Source organism: Anomalospiza imberbis, chromosome 1 (genome assembly GCF_031753505.1).
Source record: "Anomalospiza imberbis isolate Cuckoo-Finch-1a 21T00152 chromosome 1, ASM3175350v1, whole genome shotgun sequence".
In the NCBI taxonomy this organism is placed as follows: domain Eukaryota; kingdom Metazoa; phylum Chordata; class Aves; order Passeriformes; family Viduidae; genus Anomalospiza; species Anomalospiza imberbis.
In genome coordinates this window covers 150977171-151000832 of record NC_089681.1, presented here as the reverse complement: position 1 = coordinate 151000832, position 23662 = coordinate 150977171, and the positions used below count along the sequence as shown (strand labels likewise).

Genomic DNA, 23662 nt, shown 5'->3' with positions numbered 1-23662 from the left:
GTTGATACTTGAAAGGCCTTGTAGAGAGAGAGATGGGGCTCCATGTTTAGTTTGTTGGAGTGAAGGGCTGCAGAACTCAGGGTTTGTGAGACTGTGACAGAGATAAGAACTGATAAACATCTGAGTCCCAACAAGAAATTCCATCTCACACATTTAGTCCCAACACTGGCAAAAAGAAGCAAAGAGTCCTCACCCTGTCTCACTCAGGGGACACAGACAAAGTCAGGCACATCAAACCCAGCACAGGAGATTTTGCTTTCAGCTTTTTAAATCACCCTGGAGGTTGAAAGTCTCCATTTCTTCCTTGTGGTGGAGGAAAAAAAAAAAAAAAAGCGGGGGGGGCAATTCTGTTGCTCTTTGTGCCCTTCCTTTAGCAAGCCACCCTGACATTCCTGCCAGTGGAAGGTTAAAGGGAAAAAGGGAAGGATGTCCTTTCCCTAGGGGAAATTTTGGGAATCAAATGGACAATTCCCACCCCAGGGTGGGTGGGCTGAGGGTAGTGGGACAGGGGAGATGATTTCAGAGAGGTCAAACCTTTGCACAGTAATCAAGGTGCTCCATGACCCCGACACCTGCTCCAGCACCTTCCTGGAAAACTCTGGGGCTAAAAGAGTTCTTTCCACTATAAACTGGGAAAAATCCCACCAGACTGGTTCTGGAAGGGAACATCATCCAGGTCTTTGCTGGAGTGGCTGGAGCAGCGCCCTGTGCACACAATCCTCTGCTCCTTGTCCATATGAGAGAAAACACTCAGCAGCTCAAGGAACTCACTTCCTCCTTTCCCTCATTTCCTAACTTTCCTTAATCACTTCATTTGTGAGTTGCCTCACTCTTAAGGAGAAAAAAAGCAGCAACAACAAAAAAAAGGCAACAAAAAATGAAAAACAAACAAACAAACAAACAAAACAAACAAAAAAGAAATTAAAAAAAAACATCAAAAAACCAAAGCAAAAATCAAAACCCCCTGCTCTGTGGTTAGATTTAAAATTAAGAACATTGTCCCGAAGGGCCCCTGGATCATCCTCAAGGAAGCTGTGGTTAGATCCTTATCTCCAGCTGTCCGGGATGCTCCTCCCTGCAGCAGATCAGTCCCTGATGCCATGCCCCATATCCAAGGGGACTCTTCCAAGAACCACCGGAAAACCAGAGGGTTTGGGTAAATTCTTTGGGAATTACAGGTGTGTGTGGGTGGGAACGTCATTCTCTGTGGGACAAGGAGGTCACATCCTCCTGAGTGACACCAGGCACAGCTTTGCTGTCACCTTAGCATGGAATTCCTTCCAGACTTCCAGCATTACAGAGCCCCAGGCTGGTTCATGGGGAGGAAGGAAATTTCTGGCAGCTGCTATTTTATCATTATCTGAATTTTTGGAAATTTCTGGCTCACAGATTTTTTTTTTTCTCCCAGGAGTACGCCAGACCTTATCCATGTTTGAAACCCTTTTCCAACTTTGGACTGCTGTCACTGTTTCCAAATTGTGACTATACCAGAATTAATTCAAGATCATGGAATACCAGTTAGGTTTGGGTGGGAAGGGATCTTAAGGATCATCCCATTCCACTCTCTGCCATGGGCAGGGACACCTCCCACTGTCCCAGGCTGCTCCAAACTGGCCTTGGACACTTCCAGGAATCCAGGTGCATCCACAGCTTCTCTGGGCACCCTGTGCCAGGGTCTCCCAACCGTCAGCCAGGAATTCCTTCCCAATATTCCATCTAATTCTACTTCTTTCAGCTCAAAAATATTCCCTGTGTCCTGTCCCTCCATCCCTTGTCCCCAGTCCCTCTCCGGTTCTCCTGGAGCCTCCTTAGGCCCTGGAAGGGGCTCTGAGCACTCCCTGGAGCCTTCTCTTCTCCAGGCTGGACACTCCCAGCTCTCCCAACCAGTTGCTCTGGGTTTGATTCCACATGTGTTTGGGCATCCCCTCCCAGAGACAACCACATAAACATTGGAATTTTTGATAACAACCTGGCAGCAAAATGATTTCCTGCTGTGGCAGAGGGAGTCTCAATGCCATGGAACAACCTCCAACCACTTCTGAGCGTCCCTGAGACTGCTCCAATTTTCCCCAAGATCTCTTCAGGAATGGGATCAGGGCAGCTGCAGGAAACTTTTCTGCCTTTGAGGACAATTTTCCAATCAAATCATTGCCCATCAAAGCATGATGTGGCTTTGGCAAGCTCAGGAAGGGTTTCCAAGAGGAGGAAGATGAGCTGGAGCTCATCTGGGGTTTTAAATGAGACAGAGGTCCGCGGGTTAGCCCGGCGTGAGGCCAGAAATTCCTGCTGCGTGCAGGAATGGGAATGCCTACCCTTTCCCTCGTCTCGTTGGTGAGGAACTTGGCGCACTCGCTGTAGTTGGCCCAGGTGCGGTTGTTGCCCGGGACCAGCTCCCAGCTCCCGTTCAGGTCACACCGGCGATAAGCGTGGCCTGCCGAGAGAGAGGAGACACGGAATCAGTGGGAAAATGGCAGGAAATTCATCCCAAATTCATCCCTGCCTGGAGAGAGGGACATGGAATCAGTGGGAAAATGGCAGGAAATTCATCCCAAATTCATCCCTGCCTGGAGAGAGGGGATATGGAATGAGTGGGAAAACGGCAGGAATTTCATCCCAAATTCATCCCTGCCTGGAGAGAGGGGACACGGAATGAGTGGGAAAACGGCAGGAAATTCATCCCCAGGTGGGTCCTGTTATAGATACATATTATAATATTGGCTTTTCACAAATATTGAAATGGATTTTATATGTGTGGTGTTAAAGGAACTTCATTATAGAGTTTTTATTTCTGTTGTTAATTAAGATTAGTGAAGTAGCTGATATCAGTGTGCTTGTGTTAAAATGCCTGCTGGGATGGGATAACATCCCATGAACACAGGATGAGGACACCTGTACGGATCTGCCAACCATCAGCACTCACCCTCTGAAGATGGTGTGGAGCAAGGCCCAAAAACTGGAGGGGATGATAAAAAAGGACTAAAACCACAACCAAGGCATACACATGCTCTAAAAAGGTGAACCCAAGAAGAAGCCATGCTAAACAGCTCTTGGAGCATGTAAATTAGTTTGGGGGAAAGTTTACTATGCATAAGGACTTATGAATATGCAAAGGGCTGATGTAATTAAAAGGTGTTTAAGGGGTATCCCCAAAGATAACAGGGTGCTCTTGGCTGCGTGCCAAGATGCCCCTGGCTGTAATAACCTTTGCTCTATTGTCCTTTATCAAACTTCTTAAATTTTCACAGGAGAGTGAACGTGTTTTTCACAAGCCCGTCCATGCTGGGGCCTCCTGCCTGCTTGGAAGCTCGGCTTGAAAAACCGACTTCCATCTCCATGTCAGTTTATCAGCTGTATCAATTTTTTAGCTGAGAAACACCACGGAGGCCTTAAGTTTCCCTTAGTGAAGTTCAGATGCTGGGTCTGCAAATCAAGGAGGAAAGACTTGGAAAACAACAAAGCCCAGAATTACCCTCTGAATTCCTTGCATCTCACCTTATGGGAAAAAAAAAGGTGATTTGTACTATTTTGCTTTGTTTGCAAGTTCAGGTCATGTCAAAAGGTATTTTGTTACCCCTGCCCTCCTCGTGGGGATGCAGAAGGAAGGCAATGCGAGGTTTCATCCTTGGGTTGGGCTGGCAGAGCAGAAAATCCGTGTTCAGATGTCTGTGTGGGAATTGTGGCATCAGGCATGTGTTAAAATGCCCTCACAGAAAACAGGGATTAATCCCACAGATCCTGGCACTACAGAGTGAGAGTAGGGAGCCTAAGGAAAGATGGAAAGGGATTTTGACAACGGCTGGAGGGACAGGACACAGGGAATGGCTCCCACTGCCAGAGGGCAGGGATGGATGGGAGATTGGGAATTGGGAATTCCTGGCTGGGAGGGTGGGGAGGGGCTGGGATGGAATTCCCAGAGCAGCTGTGGCTGCCCCAGGATCCCTGGCAGTGCCCAAGTCCGTGCTGGATGGGGCTTGGAGCAGCCTGGGTTCAGTGGGAGGTGTCCCTGCCCATGGCAGGGGTGGAATGGGATGATCTTTATGGTTCTTTCCATCCCAAACCATTCTGGGATTCTCTGATTCCATCACCTAAGGCTCTCCATCGGGCTCCCACACTCCCTGACTTACCCAGCAGATATCAGTGAAATGAGAAATCTAAGCCATGTTGGAATATTGAGAAAAGAGGGAAGGATTGCACTAAGTCAGGTCTAGGTTGGATATTGGGAATGTTCCTCCTGGAAAGGGCTCTCCAGCCCTGGCCCAGCTGCCCAGGGCAGGGGTGGAGTCCCCATCCCTGGAGGGATTTAACATCCCTGTGGATGTGGCACTTGGGGACATGGTCAGGGGTGGCCTTGGCAGTGCTGGGGGATCGATGGACTGATCTTGGAGGGCTTTTCCACCCTAAATAATTCCACGATTCTCTGGCTCCTTGCTCGTCCTGGCTTCTGAGGGGAAGAGTGAGAGGTCACCTGCCAGGGGTGAATCCCAGCTCTCAGTTGTTGTGGAATAGTCAGGACAGACTGTGGGAAACCAGGATGCCTGGGAATATCCTCCCTTGCTTTCCAAAAGCCCCAGCAGTGCTCTGCTCTGACCAGAGAGTCTGAATTCCCTCCTTTTTCCCTCCTTGGGTGCTTGGAACATTCACGGACGGGCCAAGTGTGCTCTGAGCCAAGAAATGTGGAGCCTGAGGGAAAGGGAGATAAGGAGGAATTCCCACGTTCTGCTCCCTGACACCCACCAGGGCTCTGGACAGAGGATTAACAAAGCCCGAGGCAGAGAATAAAAGTTGGAAGAATATTTTGGGATTCTATTGCTACACAGAGTTTGTGGGGACAAACAAATCCAGGTTTGGGAATTGCCAGGATTTACAACTGGGAGCTGTGAGCAGGTAACTGGTGCTGAGAACATTTCAATCTGTGTAGGAAATTTGCCATTATTTCAGTTCAAACTGAGCTTTTATTCCATTGTCAATAAACAGCGACTTCTTCTTTCCTTCCTTTTCCCTGGCTTTGCTCCTGCTTGGAAGGGAGGCACCATGTGAGAAAAAAGGGATGATGAAGGGAATTTTGAATTTCCTGGCTGTCAGGGATGCCCTTTGTGCATCCCCCAAGCTCTGCTGGTACTGACAGGAAGAAATTCCCACTTTCTGCTCCCAGACACCCACCAGGGCTCTGGACAAAGGATTAACAAAGCCCGAGGCAGAGAATAAAAGTTTGAAGAATATTTTGGGGTTCTATTGTTACACACAGTTCATGGAGTCCAACACATCCAGGTTTAGAAATTGCCAGGATTTGCAACTGGGAGCTGTGAGCAGGTAATTGGTGTTTAGAATGTCACATTCTGTGAGGGGCAGGTGGCAAATTTGTGATTATTTCAGTTCCAACTGAGCTTTTTTCCCAATAATTTATGTTTATCAATAAACAACGGCTGCTCCTTTCCTTCCTTCCTTTTCCCTGGCTTTACTCCTGCTTGGAAGGGAGGTACCATGTGAGAAAAAAAAGGGATGACGAGGGGAATTTTGAATTTCCTGGCCATCAGGAAGGGCCTGTCCTGGCGCTGGGGTCCACACCCACCTTTGTGGTTGAAGTCGTAGATGTACTCGGGGCAGGGCATGGCCACCACCTTGCCGGGCACGCCCTCGGGCCAGCACACGATGCCATCCCACTCCGGAAGGCAGAAGCCATCTGTGGGAGAGAACGGGGACAAAGAGGAGTCACTGCACCCGCAGAGGTGACACCGGTGCCCCCCTGCTTGGAGAGGGCTCTCCATGAAGAACCAGTGCTGGCATTCCATTGGGAAACCTGCCCTGGGAATATTGCCAGTCCCTTCTTAGTGTGTGGCTCTAGAAGGTGCGAATTATCCCAAGTTTTATTCCGCAAGGAAGTACTGTCCGGCTCTGGGATCGCCAGGATCAGAATGACGTGGCGCTGCTGCAGAGAGTCCAGAGGAGGCAATTCCAGAGAAGTTTCTCCCAGGGCTGGAGCCTCTCTGCTCTGGAGCCAGGCTGGGAGAGCTGGGAATGTTCACCGGGAGAGGAAAAGCTCCAGGGAGAGCTCAGAGCCCCTGCCAGGGCCTGAAGGGGCTCCAGGAGAGCTGGAGAGGGACTGGGGACAAGGCATGGAGGGACAGGACCCAGGGAATGACTCCCACTGCCAGAGGGCAGGGATGGATGGGATCTTGGGAAGGAATTCCTGGCTGGGAGGGTGGGAAGGGGCTGGGATGGAATTCCCAGAGCAGCTGTGGGAGTGTCCAAGGTCAGGCTGGATGGGGCTTGGAGCAGCCTGGGATAGTGGGAGATGTCCCTGCCCATGGTAGAAGGTGGAATGGGATGATCTTCCCAGGTCCTTGGGACCTTGCTGAATTCCAGAAGTTTCGTCCCTGCCCATCTCCCCAACCTGTCCAGGTCCCTCCACAATCCCCCAAGGCATTGCTTGCTTCCAGCTCCGTGTTCTCAGGGATTTCCTCTGCTTTGGGCTGGGTAACTGCACCCACCCATGAAATTCCAGCTGCAGTGCAATACTGAGAATTAAACGCTCAAAGTGTCGGATCTGCCCCAAATCTGCTCCCAGAGCTTTGTCTGCCCTCAGCCACGAGGTTATCGAGTGTCGGACACAGGAGTTACCTGGGATCACAAGGAACAGGAACCACCTGCTCTCATCCACAAAAAAACTCCTCGCAGAATTAAATCCAAGCAGGGCCAAGATCTCAGCGTGATCCATGGATATCAAAGCTTCCCACCACCCAGGAATTCATCCTTCCTCACCAGCGTGATTCCCCAAGATTAAAGGAAAACCAGGATTGCTTCGAAGCCCTTTGGCTGGTCTAGGGTCAGAGCCGACACATATTAATTCACTTTGGTGGTTTTTAGGACATAAAAAACACTGAAAGTCTCCTCATTTAGCAGCTGATTTCTTATCTATTATTTAGTGTGGATGAAAAGGACCAGACAAATCGTAGCCTTTCTTCTAAAGCATCAACTGGGAGTGAGGGTCAGGAGCAAAAATTCCTCAACAACCGCGTGATAAAAAAGAGGGAAATGATTTATTGCATTTTGTCTGCTTAGAGTCCCACTAGGAGGAGAAAAATACATTTCCTATTCATGAAAACTGGGAAAATTCTTCCCTCTGGCTCATTATTTGCAGGATAATTTACACTGGGAAAAAAAGAGTTTATTTATTTCTCAGTTCTCTGGAAGGTACAAAAGACAAAGGAAAAAACCAAAAAACAACACAGGGCCCCACAAAATTTGGCTCAGGACAAAATGTTGATGTCCTTGACATTTTTTCTGCAGACAAGAAAGTAAATAAAGATTTAATGGAGCCCTCAAAGTGCTCTTGCCTAAAATAAAGTCAGTTCTTATGACAAAATAAATCAATTTGAGTAAACATTAAAAGAAACACAGTGGAGAAACAACTCTGAGAGAAAAACAGTCCTCCAAAAGTGCTCTGCAATGAGAGGGCAAATCTTCCACTTTTCCAAAATCTTCGCAAATTGCAAAGGGCAATTTCACTTTTAAGAGATTTCATTTCGCATCCCACCGAAATATGTGGCCAGAAAAGAAGAAAGTGCTAAATTTTGTGGTGGGTGCATCCTCCTTGTGCTGGAAACATGGAAAACTGATAACAAACCTCACAATTATTGATTTTTGGGTACTTTGAGCCCCCAAAATCCTCCCCAAAGCTGAAGGGAACGGTGGTGGGACACCCCTGGAATGCTGCTTTATGGGGGGACAATTTGGGGAGCCAAGAGGTGCCCTAGGAATATTTCAAAAGATGATTTTTGCATTTAAAATTTTGACCTCTGCATGGAAATGATTCCTTAAATGATTTAATCCTGAGTCATTAAAGGATTCTCCTGAGTCATCCTGAGTATTAAATCCGGATAAGAATCCAGTGAGACTCAAAATTTGGGAAGCGTCTGAGCTTCTCAACAAAAGGATCCATCATTGTTACCAAGACCTGAACCCCTCCCAGAGAAATCTCTTCCCCCTCCTCTCCATCATCTCTGGCCTCTCTCTCTCCATTCCTTGCTTGGAAAAGCCATTCCAGGACAGCTTGGAGGAGGGATAAAACATCTCAGTGATCGTTTCCTTCCTGGAATTCCCCGGTGATAGATGACAAGTTAAGGGAAGGACGGGTGCATATTTTGGATCTGCCACCTGGACACCCCCCTAAAATTCAGGATAAAGCAGCTGTTTCCTGAAAATCCCGGGAGCCACAGGGGAAGGAGTGATGATTTGGGTTGGGAACAGAGATTGCAGGTAGGGGAACCTGGTGAGGAACATCCACAGGTCAAGCTGGGTGCCTCTGGAGCTCCTGGAATGATTTGAGGAGCTCCTACATTGACTGAAACTCTTGGAAAACCTCTTTCAAATGGAAATATGGACTGATATCAGGCACAGTCACACTTTGGGATTGTTGGATCCACATTCCTGGGGTTTAACACAGCCAAAAGCTGTTTGTCCCCTCCGTGTCCTGCAGAGGAGCCTCACCATCCTCCTCTCCTATCCCAAATCCCTCCAATTGTCCCATCTAAGGAGATCTCCCAGGACCACAAGGAGGGATGGGTTTAAACCACAGGAGGGTTCATTCCCACTAATTACAAGGAAGAAATTTTTTATTATGAGGGTGGTGGAACACTGGAACAGCCTTTCCAGAGAATTTGGGGATGCCCCAACCCTGGAAGTGTCCAAGACCAGGTTGGACAGGGCTTGGATCACCCTGGGATAGTGGGAGCTGTCCCTGCCCAGTGCAGGGGTGGAACTGGATAGTCTTTAAGGCCCTTCCCAAACCCAAATCATTCCATGGACCTCTGATAAAAGAGGAAGGGAAAATCCCGTATTTCCTATTGTGCTGGAATCCAGACAAGCCATCCCTTTCTGCTTGTTTGCCCAAAGAGCTCCTCCAAATATTTTTTCCCCTGAATTTATAAAAACATTCACAGTATCAACAACTTGGCTTCTCCCTTTGTTTTCCTTTTCTCCCGGTCATTTCCCCAAGGAGATCCAGGCTGAATTCCAAGAAGAAAGTAGAAAATTGGGAAAGTTTGGCCTATTAATCAGTCCCTCCTGAGACACTGGTAATAATATTCCAAAGCACAGAGAATTCCAAAGGATCCAGTTGGAAAAACGTATTGAAAACCTCTTGGAATTTTGGTGAAAATGAGTTTGAGGGTTCCACTGTGCTGTTTGGATCGATCCAGGTAGTTCAGGATGTGGAACCGGAAAAGTCAAACATTTCTTTCCTTGGAAGAAATAGTAGGATTCACAGATGATGGAAGTCCAAAGGAATTCATAAACTATTGAGAAAACAAGGAAGTCTCACACATATCCCACATCCCAGAGTGTTTTGGGTGTGTATCCATCAGCCAGGCAATGCTGAAGGGATGATCGTGTTTATCCCTCAGGGATTTGCCTCCTCTGAATCCAGAGCTGTGTCTCTCATGGATGGGGACACGGAAGGTGGGAATGGCACTGGAATTCCTCGTGATTTGAGGACATCACTGACCACTTCAGTGCTGGAGAAATGAGTCCTGAAGGGAAACATGGGATCCCTCCAGGATCCCAGGACATCTCTTGGCTCTCACCTTCCCCCTTGAAGCACATGGAAGTTGCAGTCATTCCAAGATGGGAACAAGCAAAAACTCTCTTGGATGACATTCCTGAAGAAATGAGACCTGGAGGCAAGCATGGGGTCCCTCCAGGATCCCATTGGCTCTTGTCCACCAAGACATCTCTTGGATCAATCCTTTCCTGTTGAAGGATGGAATCTCAGGACGTGAAAACTGAAGTCATTCCAAGATGGGAACAAGCAAAAACACTCCTGGATGTCATTGCGGCTGGATTTCCCTCTGGAAGGCAGGAAGGCCAATCCCAGAACACTTTGGGAAGGGGCTGCCCCAAATGCATCCCTCATTTTGCTCCTTGATTTTGCTCCTCCACCTGAGCCAATTCAGAATCCCAGAATCCAAGAGGTTGCTTTGGTAGAAGAGAGAAAAGTAGGAGCAAATTTGGGCCATCCCTGCTCAGGGTGCACAGAGAGTCATTCCCTCCTCCCTGCCCCTATTCCTTTCCCCTTTTCCTTTCCCTTCCTGCTCCTTTCTTTTCCCCCAGCCTCAATTCCCGTTCCAGGTGGAACGGGACACTTTGCATGTGGAGAACGCATTCAAACCATCTGCGAGGCTCCTTGGCAGCTGCACAAATGCAAACACGGGCTCGAGGTGTTTATCCAGGGGCACGGAATATAAATAAGCCCAGTTCATTCCGGCACCCGGGAGACCACAGTTGGAATACGCTGTGTGATTGTGGTCACTCCATTACGGGAAGGACATTTGGGGCATTAGAAGCAGGCGGGGAGGAGCGACCCAAAAAAAATGAGGCAGCGTTTTGGGATAGGAAGGGGAAGAAATCATTTGGGGATTGGAAAGAGGAGGAATTGTTTTGGGATAGGAAGGGGGGAAAATCATTTGGGGATAGGAAGGGGAAAGAATTGTTTTGGGATAGGAAGTGAGGAGGAATTGTTCTGGTATAGAAAGAGGGAAGGAATTGTTTTGGGATAGGAATGAGGGAGAAACAATTTTGGGATAGGAAAAGGGAGGAATGGGGGCTTGGAGGGGCAGGAATTAAGTTTAGGGCTTTGCAGATGGATTTTGAACCTGGCTGTGAGGGCAGGGAAGATGAGGGGCTGCTTTTGGGGCCGTCTTGGTCTATAGGAGGGTGTGGCTGGAGGAAGAGGGGGTGTGACCCAGTTGTGTGACCTGGTTGTGTGTGGATATGGATATTGTGGATATTGTTTGGACAGTTTGGAAGGATGTGAGGAGTGGGATTCTCACTGATCCAACAGAATCAGGCTGTAAGGGACCACAATGGATCAGCTGCTCCAGCAGAGCCATCCCAGAGTGCAGGGCTCAGGATTACATCCTGACAGTTCTGGAATATCCCCAGGGAGGAGACCCCACAGCCTCTCTGGTCTCTGCTCAGGGCTGGGCACTGCCCAGGGCAGAAGTTCTGCCTCCTGTGCTGGGGAAATTCCTGGGATCAGTCCCTGCCAGTGGCTCTGGTGCCATCGCTGGGCCCTGGAGCACAGCCTGGCCCTGCTCTGCCCCTCCCTGCACACAGGGACACCCAGGGACAGACTGGGACAGACAGGGACACTCAGGGACAGACAGGGACACTCAGGGATACCCAGGGACAGATGGGGACACCCAGGGACACCCAGGGACACCCAGGGACACACAGGGCTGGGGCCTCTCTCAGCTGGGGCTCCTCTCCAGGCTGAGCAGCCCCAGGTCCTTCAGCCTTTCCTGGGCACCAAGATGTTCCAGGCCCTTCCTCAGCTCCATTGGACCCACTCCAGAAGTTCCACGGCCATAGGTGGATGCAGCTTCTCTCTGTCACTGCTTCAAGGCCTTTGCTGCTCTTCACCCAGTGTCTCATGGACAGAACACCCCTTCCATACTCAGCCCTGGAGGAAACGGACATTGGAGGGGATGGACATGGGCCAGGAGCTGTTCCATGTCACAACATGTCTTGGCTTACCCCAGTCCCAAGGCCACCAGACAATTCCATGACTCAGCTCTGGAGACACCTTCCTGACCTCACCAGCCACTTCCATCTGGACACTGCCCATCCACCTCCCAGATTCAAAACCCAGGAGCAGAAATTCAACATCCAACATCCCATTGGGATCTCCCTACCTGCCACTGCTGGCACATCCAATTCTTTCCTCATTCCAGCACTTCCAGTCCTTCCAATCCCCTCCAGCTTGCCTCTGAGAGGGAAAACTATCACTCCCATCAATCATTAAAACAAGGTTGATAATTAGCATTAGAGTTCAGCTGCCTTTTGGAATGTTTTCCACCCTTTCTCTGTGTTCCTTTACAAATCTAAACCACAGACCACTTGTGCCTCTCGTAATTCCCAAGATCCGTTCCTCCCATGAGTTCCAAGCTCTGTTTAGCTGCTCTGTGGACTGGAGCCCCTGGCCCATAAAACTTTGCAGGTAGAGGCCACATCCCAGTTCCAGCTCCTTCAAGTCCATCACAGTTCATATTGATGACTATGAACTCCCTCATACTCCAGAAGAACAGTCTGGTCTGTGATTCCATTCTCAGAGGTCTCCTGGTCCATAATGCCATCCTAGAAGCTCTCCTGGTACATAATTCCATCCTAGATACTATCCCGGTCCATAATTCCATCCTAGAAGCTCTCCCAGTCCATAATTCCATCCTAGACACTCTCCCAGTCCTTAATTCCATCCTAGACACTCTCCTGGTCCATAATTCCATTCTAGAAGCTCTCCCGGTCCATAATTCCATCCTAGACACTCTCCTGGTCCATAATTCCATCCTAGACGCTCTCCTGGTCCATAATTCCATCCTAGAAGCTCTCCTAGTCCATGCTGACCCCCCAGATGGTGTCCACTGGGGCAGTGACAGCTCTTCCAAGCCAAAACTGTGCTGGGAATATATTCACAAGGAATGGTTTGGGGTTTTTTTGTGGAATTTGGGCCACATCTGCAAGGACTGAGGACAGAAACTGGGAGAAGATGGAAATAGCTGGAGAAATTATGTATTTATAGAGGGCTAGGGTGTTTAGGGCTTAGGATGCTTCTGTCTCCCTTAATTTTTGAGGTATCTAAGGCTTCTCCCAACCTCTTGGAGCTCCTGGCATCAGGGAATGGTGTTGGACCCTCTGGAGAGGAAACCAGGAGCAGATTTTGGGGGTTCTCAAGGCAAGCAAGAGCCTGGAATCAGCTCTAGGTCCTTTAGGGACAGTGAAACCAAACTGGGATGCACAACCCAGGTAAATAGACCCAGATTCCCAACTAAAAATAACACCTTTCCTGGGAAAACAGGTTTATTTATTAATAAAACAACACAGTTTGGAGCTGCAACACCTCGGGCTCAGAGAAAGGGCTGGCCATGGCCTTTGCTAATGACAGGGTTGTGCAAAACTCCCTCTTCTTTCCCCACAAAATGTCCCATCTCCTTTTCCAAACCAGGCAAAGACAAGCTTTTAATTCATGGACAAAAAAAAAAAAAAAAGTCAGGTCTGATGGCTCAGGGCTGGGAATTTCACTTCATCCCCTTCCAGGTTTAACTTTGGGGTGGCATCAGCTGCCCACCGGGGCTGGGATGGAATATTTGTGTTGGGAGAAGAGACATTTTTGGGTTTCCTGTTCTTTACCAAAGGCTTTCATCTGGAGAAAAAATTTAAGGAAAAAGGGGGGGGGGGGGGGTGGAGTGGGGGAAGAGAAAAGGAGGAAACCAAATGCTTGTGGGGGAAGGGTTTTTGGGTTTTTTTGGTTTCGTATTTTGGGTCTCCAGCCCTCAGTGCCTCAGCCAAAGGTGGAGATGACGCACAAATCCTGCCGGGGCTCTTTGGAATCTCCCGGAGCAGCTCAGCCACGGCTTCTCATGGCACAGATCCATGTGGGAGCCACATGGATCAGAAGCCAGGGCTCAGTGACACCTGGGAGGTGGCCAGGGGCCAGAGGATCCCTGTGAGCCCTCCAGGAGGAGAGGAAGGACCTCATCTTCCCATAAAACAGAATTTTAACCTTTTTAGGGGGTGAAAAAAGGGGAATTCGGAGTTTTTACACATAAACAGTGGCTGAAGAAAGTCTGAAAATTTAGAGGGTTTTAACCTTTTTGTCCCCTAAGATTTTTCTTTGGAATATCAACCCTGCCAGCCAGGACATGTTCCCACTTTCTGGAATGGGGTCAAAGACTCTTTTCCTATGACCCCTGTGGGGAGGAGTTTCCCAGGAGAGATCCCCCTCAAGTCCTCAAGTTGGGTCAGGAATTTTAAGTGGAAGCTTTCTCCTTTCCCAAACATCCAACACTGCTGGGCTGTCGGCAGGGCTGGCCCTTGATTGGAGTTACTCCAGGATGATCCCAGAGGGATTCTGGCTCTCCAGGAAGATCCCTTCCAGCGGAGCTGAACATGGATCTTATCCCTCACCACAAACAACTCCTTAAGAAAGGCTGGAGAAATCTCATCCTTGGATAACTGTGGGATGTGTTTTCCTGAGGATCTCCCCAAAACTGCTGCCTCTTTGTGGGCCTGTCCTTTTCCCTTTGGAATGACAAACCCAGCATGGATTTGACCGTGGGTCAACTGGAAACCACATCCAGGATTTATTTTGCTCCAAACCAACCCTACTTTTCCTCAGAAATTTTTCCTTTTAAATCCTATCTGTGAATAGGAGCTGGAGCATCATAATGGTGAGGACTGTTGCCCTTTCCAGAGTTTTCTTTGGGATCTGCAGTGAGTGAAGAGGTAACAGGATGAGATCCTCCCTCTGGATGAGGAGGGCAGAGGTCTGGATGTCTCTGATCACCAAAACAGACACCACATCCCAAATTCTGGATCATCCAAGGATGAAAGCACCGGACCCAACCACCTTCCCTGTGTCCAAGGACATCTGAAATCCCAAAATCTGTGGATGGCAGCTCCTCTGAAAAGTGGGAATAACTTTTCCAAATTGGAAAACTCTTTGTTGGGACCACAAACTCCTTAAACCATCTCAGGGGCAGTCTGGCAAATCCCTGCCTTGTTTGGGAAGTCTTAAAGGGAATTTATGGGGTGCTAAATCCTAAAAAAACATTCCTTGCGAAAAGTTGAGTGGGAACTCATTCTGCCTTTGGATTAATGCAGATTAATTGGATCCAATTCTCTTCCTCTAATGAGTGAAGTCTCCAAAGCTTTGAAATCCAGATGATTCCTCCTCTTGGACTATTTGGGATTGGATTTGCTGTAGAGGATGGAGCAGGGGGTCTGAGGAGCTCAGGACAGCTTTTTCCAGGGGCAGGATTTGGTCCATAGGATTAAACCATCGGATCTTGGAAGTTTTTCGTTCCCGTCCCAGATCCAGGTCTCCAACCAGTACCAAAATCACGGGATCTCCAAATCCCTGGGATCTGCTTCCTTTGCTCTGCCCGTGGGAAAGAGCCCAAAATCGGGCTGTCAATCACATCCCCATCCCTGCCCATAGTGAAGGGGGATCAATCCCAAATGCTGCCTCAGGAAAGCTGGAAAAGGGGTGCAAGAGCAGGACCGGGTGGGCAGCGAGACACCAGCAGGAAATGCCTTCACACATGTGCTCATTAACGAGGTGTTAATTGGGCACGGGGTGAGGGGACAAAGGAGCAGCAGAGGATGTGGCTTGAGGTTTGCTGATGGAAAACAGGAGGCTCGGAATCAAAGGAAAGCTTGGATTTTATGGCCCTTGCTGGCATTTCCAAAGGCACCGGGAGGGCAGGTGGTGAAGCTGGATTTGGGGACCTTTCCCACAGCACTCCCCGAGGGAAGGGAAAGCCGAGGTGCAGGAACATCGTGGCTTGTCCCGTTTTCCTGTGAAATAGAGGAAGTGGCACAGGACACCCACCCCGGGGACTGAAGGGTCCCTCAGGAATTAACACTTGGGAATGTGAGGGAAGGAGCCAGCAGTGGGTGAGGGCTTTACTCCCCACATCAGAGAGTTCTCTCCTTCCTCCTCCCCACTAGTCCCACAGCTGGGAGTAATTTTCCAGCCCAAAATAGAAAGGAAATGGGAGGAAGAGGCTCAGCTGAGCTTGGGCCCTTCCGAGGAGAGAGAGTGGGGAAGGAGAAAGGCCTTGGAGTGCTGTTTTGTTTTCCCTATCACTGGCTGCAAAGGATTTTTGGGATTTGGAATAGTGGCTTTCCTCTGGAACAAGTCCAGAGGAGGCCTAGGAGCTGCTCTAGGGCTGGAGCCAGGCTGGGAGAGCTGGGAATGTTCACCTGGAGAAAGGAAGTCTCCAGGGAGAGCTCACAGGCTCTTGCAGGGCCTGAAGGGGCTCCAGGAGAGCTGGAGAGGGACTGGGGACAAGGCATGGAGGGACAGGACACAGGGAATGGCTCCCACTGCCAGAGGGCAGGGATGGATGGATCTTGGGAAGGAATTCCTGGCTGGGAGGGTGGGAAGGGGCTGGGATGGAATTCCCAGAGCAGCTGTAGCTGCCCCTGGATCCCTGGAAGTGTCCAAGGCCAGGTTGGAGCAGCCTGGGGCAGTGGGAGGTGTCCCTGCCCAGAGGGGTGGAACAGATCTTTAAGGTTCATTCCAACCCAACCCATTCTGGAATTCTGTGATCCTGGCAGAGCTGGTGGCTGGTGCTCTTTCTTGTGCATTGGGTATAACAACCAGGGCTATAATTCCACAACTTCTGCATCCTCCTGGACCCTAGGCATTTGGAATTCTAGAGCAGAACAAGTCTGGGACAGCTTTGCTTTCCAACACTTCGCACTGAAACCTCCTCCCCCTGGACTATCCTGAAAAAACGATTCGCTGGGATGCTCCAAGTGCTTCCTTCCCTCCCTGCTCCCAGCATGTGGGGCTAAGGGGAAAGGCTGGGAGGAGCAGGGGTGGATCTATATCCAGCCCCGGAATTTGGGAGCACTCACCGTGCACCTTGGGCACCTTGGCTTTCAGGTGACGCTCACACTTGGCCTTGGCCTTCAGCAGGAGGAAGATCTGCTCCTCCTTGGTGATGACATCGTCGGCATCCACCTGCAAGGAGGGGACAGAGAGGTCAAACTCCACTTCCAAACCCTCCTCTGCATCCATAATTTCCTCGGCCTCACCCTGGGAATCCCGGTTTGCTGTGCAGTTGTGTCCCGAGGAGCAGCTCCTCCATGGAATTACCATCCATGGAGGTGGCAGAGGAAGCGCAGGCTGGGGCTGACCCCATTGTGCACATTCATATATGAAAGCAGCAGTTTTGGGATGGAGCATCCCAGATTGCAGGGATGAGGCTGCTATCCAGGAGGAAAACATTCCTAGGAAATAATTGAATGCCAAGGACCCCTCTCCTCTTAGGAGTTACAACCTCCTGTGCTGCTTCCTCCTCTGCACGGAGATTTCATCCACAGGCGTCAGGCTCCATAAAATCCTGCCTGAATCCCAGGAATGTGTGGAGGGATCTGTCCCAGGCAGAACTGGGAGCTGACAGCATCTCCCCACCCTCTGCCCCAGGAGAGCTCAGAGCCCCTTGCAGGGCCTGAAGGGGCTCCAGGAGAGCTGGAGAGGGACTGGGAAAAAGGGATGGAGGGACAGGACCCAGGGAATGGCTCCCACTGCCAGAGGACAGGGATGGATGGGATCTTGGGAAGGAATTCCTGGCTGGGAGGGTCGGGAGGAACTGGCACAGGGTGCCCAGAGCAGCTGTGCTGCCCCTGGATCCCTGGAAGTGTCCAAGGCCAGGCTGGAGCAGCCTGGGATAGTGGGAGGTGTCCCTACCCATGGAATGGGATGGGATTAAGATAATCCTTAAGATCCCTCCCAACCAACCCATCCCATGATTTCCCTGCACTCCCCAAACCACCCCTATCCCAAATCAAGGTTCCTTCCCCCCTTTGCCAAGACAGTAACAGGAAACAGCTGAGGGCCAATTAACTCCTGACACAAACTCCCTCCAAATGACATAACAAGGGTTAATGAATCCCAGCTCCCAAATAAACCGGGATTCGATTTCCCAGTGGGCTCCCAGGGAGAGGAACGGGGGCAACAGACACGCAGCTGTGGAGTTAAATCTGATAAGGGGCCGGGAGTAAAACGGGAGTTGGGTTTTCGTGTCCTTGGAATAAATCCAGGCTGAAAACCCTTCACAAGCGGGAGTCACTTCCAAACCGCGTCCACGTTAACAGGAACGATTCCAGCCCTTCCCAGATGTTTGGCCTGTCCACATTTAAGGCACCATCCCTCACTTCAGCTTGGACTGGGAACAGAAAAGCTTGGGGTCAGCTCCCGCTGGCGCTCGGATCTGTACAAAGCCGGAGCGATTCTGCCAAAGCTAGAGGAGTTAGGCTGGATTTAGAGGGATGGGACCTCAGGAATTCCGAGGGATTCATCCCAAGCACGCTCAGTCCTCGGCTGCTCTGACTGTGCTTAGAGGGATGTGCAGAAAACACAGTTTCATTCCCAGAAATAAAAGGGAAAAATCTCCGAGGGCTGGGCCTGGAGCTGGGCAGAGACAGAGCTCCAAGCTCAGCTCAGGTTTGATTTCCTAAACCTGCTCTTATCCTTAAAAAAAAAAAAATCCACCAAAACTGACCCCACATTCCCTCCTCTCCTCTCAAAGAATGGTTTAAATGATAAAAAACCAATCTATTTAGGACCTGACTTTGTGGGCTTCTCCTTGGTCAAAGGGGTGGAAATGTGAATGTAAATAAATTTATGGTTTAAGCTAGAGATTTTCACTGAATCCTGGTGTTTGAATACATCAATTCTTTGAAGTTTTTGGTAAAATGGTGGAATGGTGCTGGATAAATCCCATTAAAAATCCAGGGAAAACCAGGCTGGGAGCTGGGAGTTTGGAACTTGGCATCCCCTCTGTCCCAACCCTTGTGGGGATATTCCAGTGCCTTCATGGGGCTGAAAGATCCCCAGGGACTGGGGATTATCCAACCCTGGAATCCTCAGATTTGGGATCAAGGGACAGCAGGTGGGACAGCACAAACACCCAGAGTTCGAAAACCTGGAACACCTTTGGATCTTCCAGCTGCTGGAGGAATTTCAACCCCCTAACTGCACATTTTCCTGATTTTCCTTGGATTTTCCTGCCCTGGATCTCCTGATTTTAAGGCAAAATTAAATCCTCTGCTCCTCTTCCCAGCCCGGCTGTCCAAGGTGAAAGGAATCCATGGGAATATTTTACTTGTGATAACTTTCTGATCCAAGGCACGTTTGGCTCTGGCTGGGCAAAGCTTTCCCTTGGAAAAACAATCCCACCACCTGATCCAAATAAAATGTTGGGGGATGGCCTTGCTTAAACCATTTGTGCCAATTTTTGGGAATATGGAGATTCCCAGGCAGCAAAAGAAGTGGCTTCACTTCCAGAAGTGCCCATGTGGGGCTTCAGGATTTGGGAATGAGTGGGTAGTGCTGGGAATGAAGCAGCCGCTGCTTTGGAGGGGATTTGGATCCCTTTGGGTGGGAGAAAAACAGGGATGGAGGCCCCAGGATGAGACGTCCATAGGATATGGAGAGAGGAGGGAAATTAATCCCTAAGTGGCAGGATTTGAGACTCAGATGAAGAGAGCAAGGACTGAAAAATCCCAACAAATACCAACCAGGATCAGACAAATGAGCAAAGCCCAAATCCAGCAGGAGATGGGAAAATCTGGAGCCTGGATGCAAATTCTGGGGGCAGGAATGTCCTAAACTGCCCCAAAGCTGGGAGGTGACAGCCATCAAGTGTCACCTTTTTTCCTAAACTGTTGCTTCCTGGAATTAGGCTAAGATGGAAAATTGACCAAAAAAAGGGATATTTTCATCAATATCCATGGATTTTCTCTCTTTTTAAGGCCACGTGTGCCATGCTGAGAATCCCAAAATCCACATTAATTCCAAAATTTGCTCCATTTATTCCATGAACTCCCTGCACATTCTGCTCAGGACAATGAAAAAGGAGATAAAAGGCACTGGGAATTTTTCATCCCAGTGAATTCCAGTGCCAAAACATCAAGATTCCCATATTCAACAATTCCCTCCTCTTTTATCAAATTCCCACATGCCTTCACCTTTTTATTCCCCTCCAAAATCCTTCATCCTGGTAAAACCCTTTATCCAACAGAAAGGAACAAATACAGGATATATTTTTCCCAATAATCCCTGCCTTGATGAAAAACTGGGAATATCCAGGATGGGATTTACCAACCTGAGCTATTCCCTCAGAGCTCCTCCTATGGTCTTTTCCTGCCCAGAGTAGCTGGAATTCATTCCTGCCTCAAACCAGCACCTGAAATAAATTGGATAATCCTTTTTTGGGATTTCTGCCCCCGCCTCTTTTTTTCTTCCTCATTAATTGGCCACTCAGGAGCACTGAGAAGATTTTTGAGGAGGAATTTTTGCTGATGGGAATTTTGGGAGCAAGAGGAGCATCCAAGGGAAGGCAGAAATTGTCCCAGATGGGTCCAGCTCCCAAATCCAGCTGTTTTCGAGGAAGAGGTCGAGGTTATCCTGTCCCTGCTGACTTAATCCCTCTAAAAACCGCCAGCAAATCCCTTTAAATCAGCTTTCCCTAAATTTCCTCAGCAGAAATTCCTGCACTGAGTTCCTTGGCATGCAGTTTGTCCAAGGAATAGTTTTATCCCGAGGGATGTTTTCCCCTTCGTTCCTGAAATCCCAGGAGCACCTGGAAGGGATGGAGGCTCCTCCCCGGGCTTCCTGGTTTTCCAATCAAATCCCACCTGCTCCTCTTGCTCAATCATCCCCTTCTCTCTTCCCATTGCTAGGTTTTGCTGGAAAATAAAAGATCCTCGTGGGGAAAAGATCTGGGAATGTTGCTTTTCTCTCATTGTCCGGAGAAAGCAGAAATGCCAAAGGGAAGGGGGACACAACAGCTTTATCCTGAGGCTGTAAAATCAATTTGGATCCCTTTCCCCCCCTTTCCTTGCCCCTCTGGAGCCTGTGGGGTAGGATGAGAATGTCCTCTGGAATTTCCATTCCCTGGCTGATGTCCCAGCCACAAAAGCAAACCTCAAATGTCCCTGGGGAGGTCTTGGTCATCCTTGTTTATGGGCTTCATTTTGGGGAATAACGGGGTCCTTGCTGTGCCACTTCCCTGGCAGCAACTCAAAAAGCAGCTCCAGGCAAAGAGATTTGTTGGGATTGAGGGCAGGGAATGATGGGATCTGCTGGGAGAGCACTAGGGAATCGCTGGGAAGGGGAAGGGAAGTGCAGGAGAAAGAAGGGGAAAGGGAAAACATTGCAATTCTGGAATGGTTTGGGTTGGAAGGGACCTCTAGGATCATCCCATTTCCTGGGCAAGGACATTTTCCACTATCCCAGGGTGCTGCTCCAAGCCCCATCCAACCTGGCCTTGGGCACTTCCACGGATTTGGAATCCACAATTTGTAGTCAGCACGTGCCATTTATCCAGGAGAACTGAGATTTGTGGTGCCTTTCCAGGAACAGGAATTTTGGGACAAGATTTGTCAGTCCCAAAGGGTTTCCTGTTTCCCTCGTTTGCTTCCCTGGAGCAAATGAGGTGGGACCTGAGAGGCTGAGCTATGGAAAAATCAACTTCCAAGCAAGGAGAAGATTCCCATAATTTCCCCTCGGGCTGCCCAAGCAGAGATGTTCTTCCCAGAGATCGGAGCATGGAGCTGGTGCACAGGGATCAGCAGGGGTTGGAATTCTATTTCTGGATCATCAGCAACACCCATGGCATTCCATGCTTCAGGAATGATTAATCCCAACCGAAATGACTCCGATATTCCCAGGAATCCCATCCTGGTCATCCTGGAGAAGTCCTCATCCTCCTCAAGCCCAGCTTTTCAAGCCAAAAGGGACCTGTGGAGGTGACTCCAAGTCTCCTGAAGAAGCGGAGCCAGGATTTGGGATTACCTGTGGCGCCTCCATGGTCCTGCACCTCCCTGCTCCAGGTGAAAACCTGGAATATCCCTCAAGAGGCAAAACATCCTCAGGATTCACCTGGGAATTCTGAGTGATCTTGTCTTACTGAACTCCAGACATTCAGATCCTGCACACCTTGGTGACTCCAAGCTCCCCAAGGAATTCTGTCTGGGAATGTGGAAAGCAGATGCTGCCTCAGTTTCCCACAGGCCCAGCAAAGCTTCTCCCATTTCCTGCCTTATCCCTTTGGACTATCCCAAAGTTTTTGGTCCTCTGCCTCAGGAGGAGGGGAGGAAAAGATTAATTTGGGAGCAGGGATTTGGGAGCAATGAGCTGGAGACGCAGGAATTTCTCTTCCCCTGGGATCAGAGGGAGCTCTGCCTGCACCAGGAATGGGAAAAGAGCTCCTGCTCCCAAATTCCAGCCTTCCCATAGGTGAATTATCCCAAGGTTTGACTGAAATCCCAATGCAGCTGCTCCAGCCCATGTTGGGATTGATTCCTTTTTTCCCCCTTTTTTCCCCCCCATTTTCCTGATTTTTCCTCCTTCCAAAACACCAACCCCTCACCTTCCATCAGCCCTGACTGGAAATCAACACAGGATCACTCCGTGGCCTCCGGCAGCCCAGGAATTTTGGGAGAGAGGCAAAATCTTGGCATGACTTCCCTGCTGCAACTTGGAAACCTGGGATAGCACAAATCCTTCAGGTCAGGATAACCTGCCCCTTTCCCTGGAGCATTTGTTCAGACATCCAGCTGCATCCTCATCCCAGCAATTCCCTTTTTGAGAGGCACAGACCTGGAGCAGCCCTCCCTTCTTCCCTCCCAGTCCGGAGAAATTGAGGTGGAAGCAAAACTCTGCCATCCTTGATGTCCTTAAGGGGGCTTGGGGGATGATCCCAAGATATTTCTGCTGGAATGGTCAATCCCACACCCCTCCCCGCTGCCCCAGCAGGGATTTGGGATTGACTCCTGCCAGGTCACGTCTGCCGGTGGGATTGGACCGCGGGGAGACGCAGAATCCGTGCCCTGGGAATGCTGTGCCAAGGCCGTGGGGCAGCTCCGGGCCACGTTCCCGCTGCTCTGTGTGTGCCAGGGGCCACAGCCGGAGCAGGGAAACCTCAGAGTGCTCCCAGTGCCAACAGCTGCTCCCTCGGGATCATCCACGGATCATCCGCATGGGCAGCACCACCAGGACTAAGGGCACATCCCAGGAGACATTAGGGACAGCAGGGACACGTTCCTGCACGGATTGGGCAGGGAATTGTCCCTCAGGATGGGAGCTGCCGTGGTGGGGGTGGGGCTATGCCCATCCATTTCCACCAATGAGCTCCACATCGCAGAAATCTGGAGGTCAGGGCAGGAAAAGAAGGATTTCCAGAGTGGGAGGGGGCCCCTCCTGGCCTGGATGTCACCCCAACAAGGCTGATGTCACAGAGGCTGCTCCCTGGCCAAGGTTGGAGCATCGCTGCAGCCACGGGAAGCATCCCGGGTCTGGATCTTATTCAGGGCAGGAAACCCAGGAATCACATTTGGGAGATGGGCTGTGGGTTTGCATTGGAGAATCCAAACATCCAGCACCAGCGTGGGATGGTTTGGGTTGGAAGGGACCTCAAGGATCATCCAGTGCCCCCTCTGCCATGGGCAGGGACAATTCCCACTGTCCCAGGATGCTCCAAACCCTAGTGTCGAACCCAACCTTGGACATTTCCTGTCCCTTCAGATTCCCCCTCTGCCTCCAGCTCCTGGTTTCCATCCTTCCCTTGGAATAACAAATCCCTCAGTCTGGTCAATCCCTGAAGGTTTCTTATTTTTGCCTCCCTGTTGGATTTGCATGGAAAATCCCCCAGATGTGTCCCTGTGAGACACGAGGCTGCAGGTGGTGATGCTTTTGCTCCGTGAGTCAGCGCTCCCCCCATCCATCAGCGACCCAAATTCCAGGGGACGCTGCTGGCCCAGACTATCCATAAACACAGGGAAAACCAGGCTTAGACAGATCTCCATGAAAAGCATGGAATAAACGAGTGGGGTGAGGGAGATTATCAGAGGAAATAACACATCCTACTGTGTAGTCATGGAATCAGGGAATGGTTTGGGTTGGAAAGGAGCTTCAGGATGATCCCAGTCCACCCCTGCCATGGGCACTTTCCACCATCCCAGGTTGCTCCAAGCCCCAATGTACAACCTGCTCTTGGACATTTCCAGGGATCCAGGGGCAGCAACAGCTTCTCTGGGAATTCCATCCCAGCTCCTCACCACTCTCCCAGCCGGGAATTCCTCCCCAGTATCC

The 23662-nt window shown here is 50.0% G+C and overlaps 1 protein-coding gene across 1 annotated transcript in view; it reads right to left on the bottom strand.

Annotated features, from left to right (window-relative positions):
- The window catches only part of PTH1R (parathyroid hormone 1 receptor), an 84964-nt gene that overhangs the window by 29259 nt on the left and 32043 nt on the right, over nucleotides 1-23662 (bottom strand). Inside the window, exons 2-4 of the mRNA XM_068176382.1 lie at nucleotides 16420-16525; nucleotides 5570-5680; nucleotides 2313-2431 (exon numbers count right to left, since the gene is read on the bottom strand). Coding sequence (XP_068032483.1) covers nucleotides 2313-2431; nucleotides 5570-5680; nucleotides 16420-16525 — 336 coding nt within the window. The remainder of the gene's footprint in view (nucleotides 1-2312; nucleotides 2432-5569; nucleotides 5681-16419; nucleotides 16526-23662) is intronic.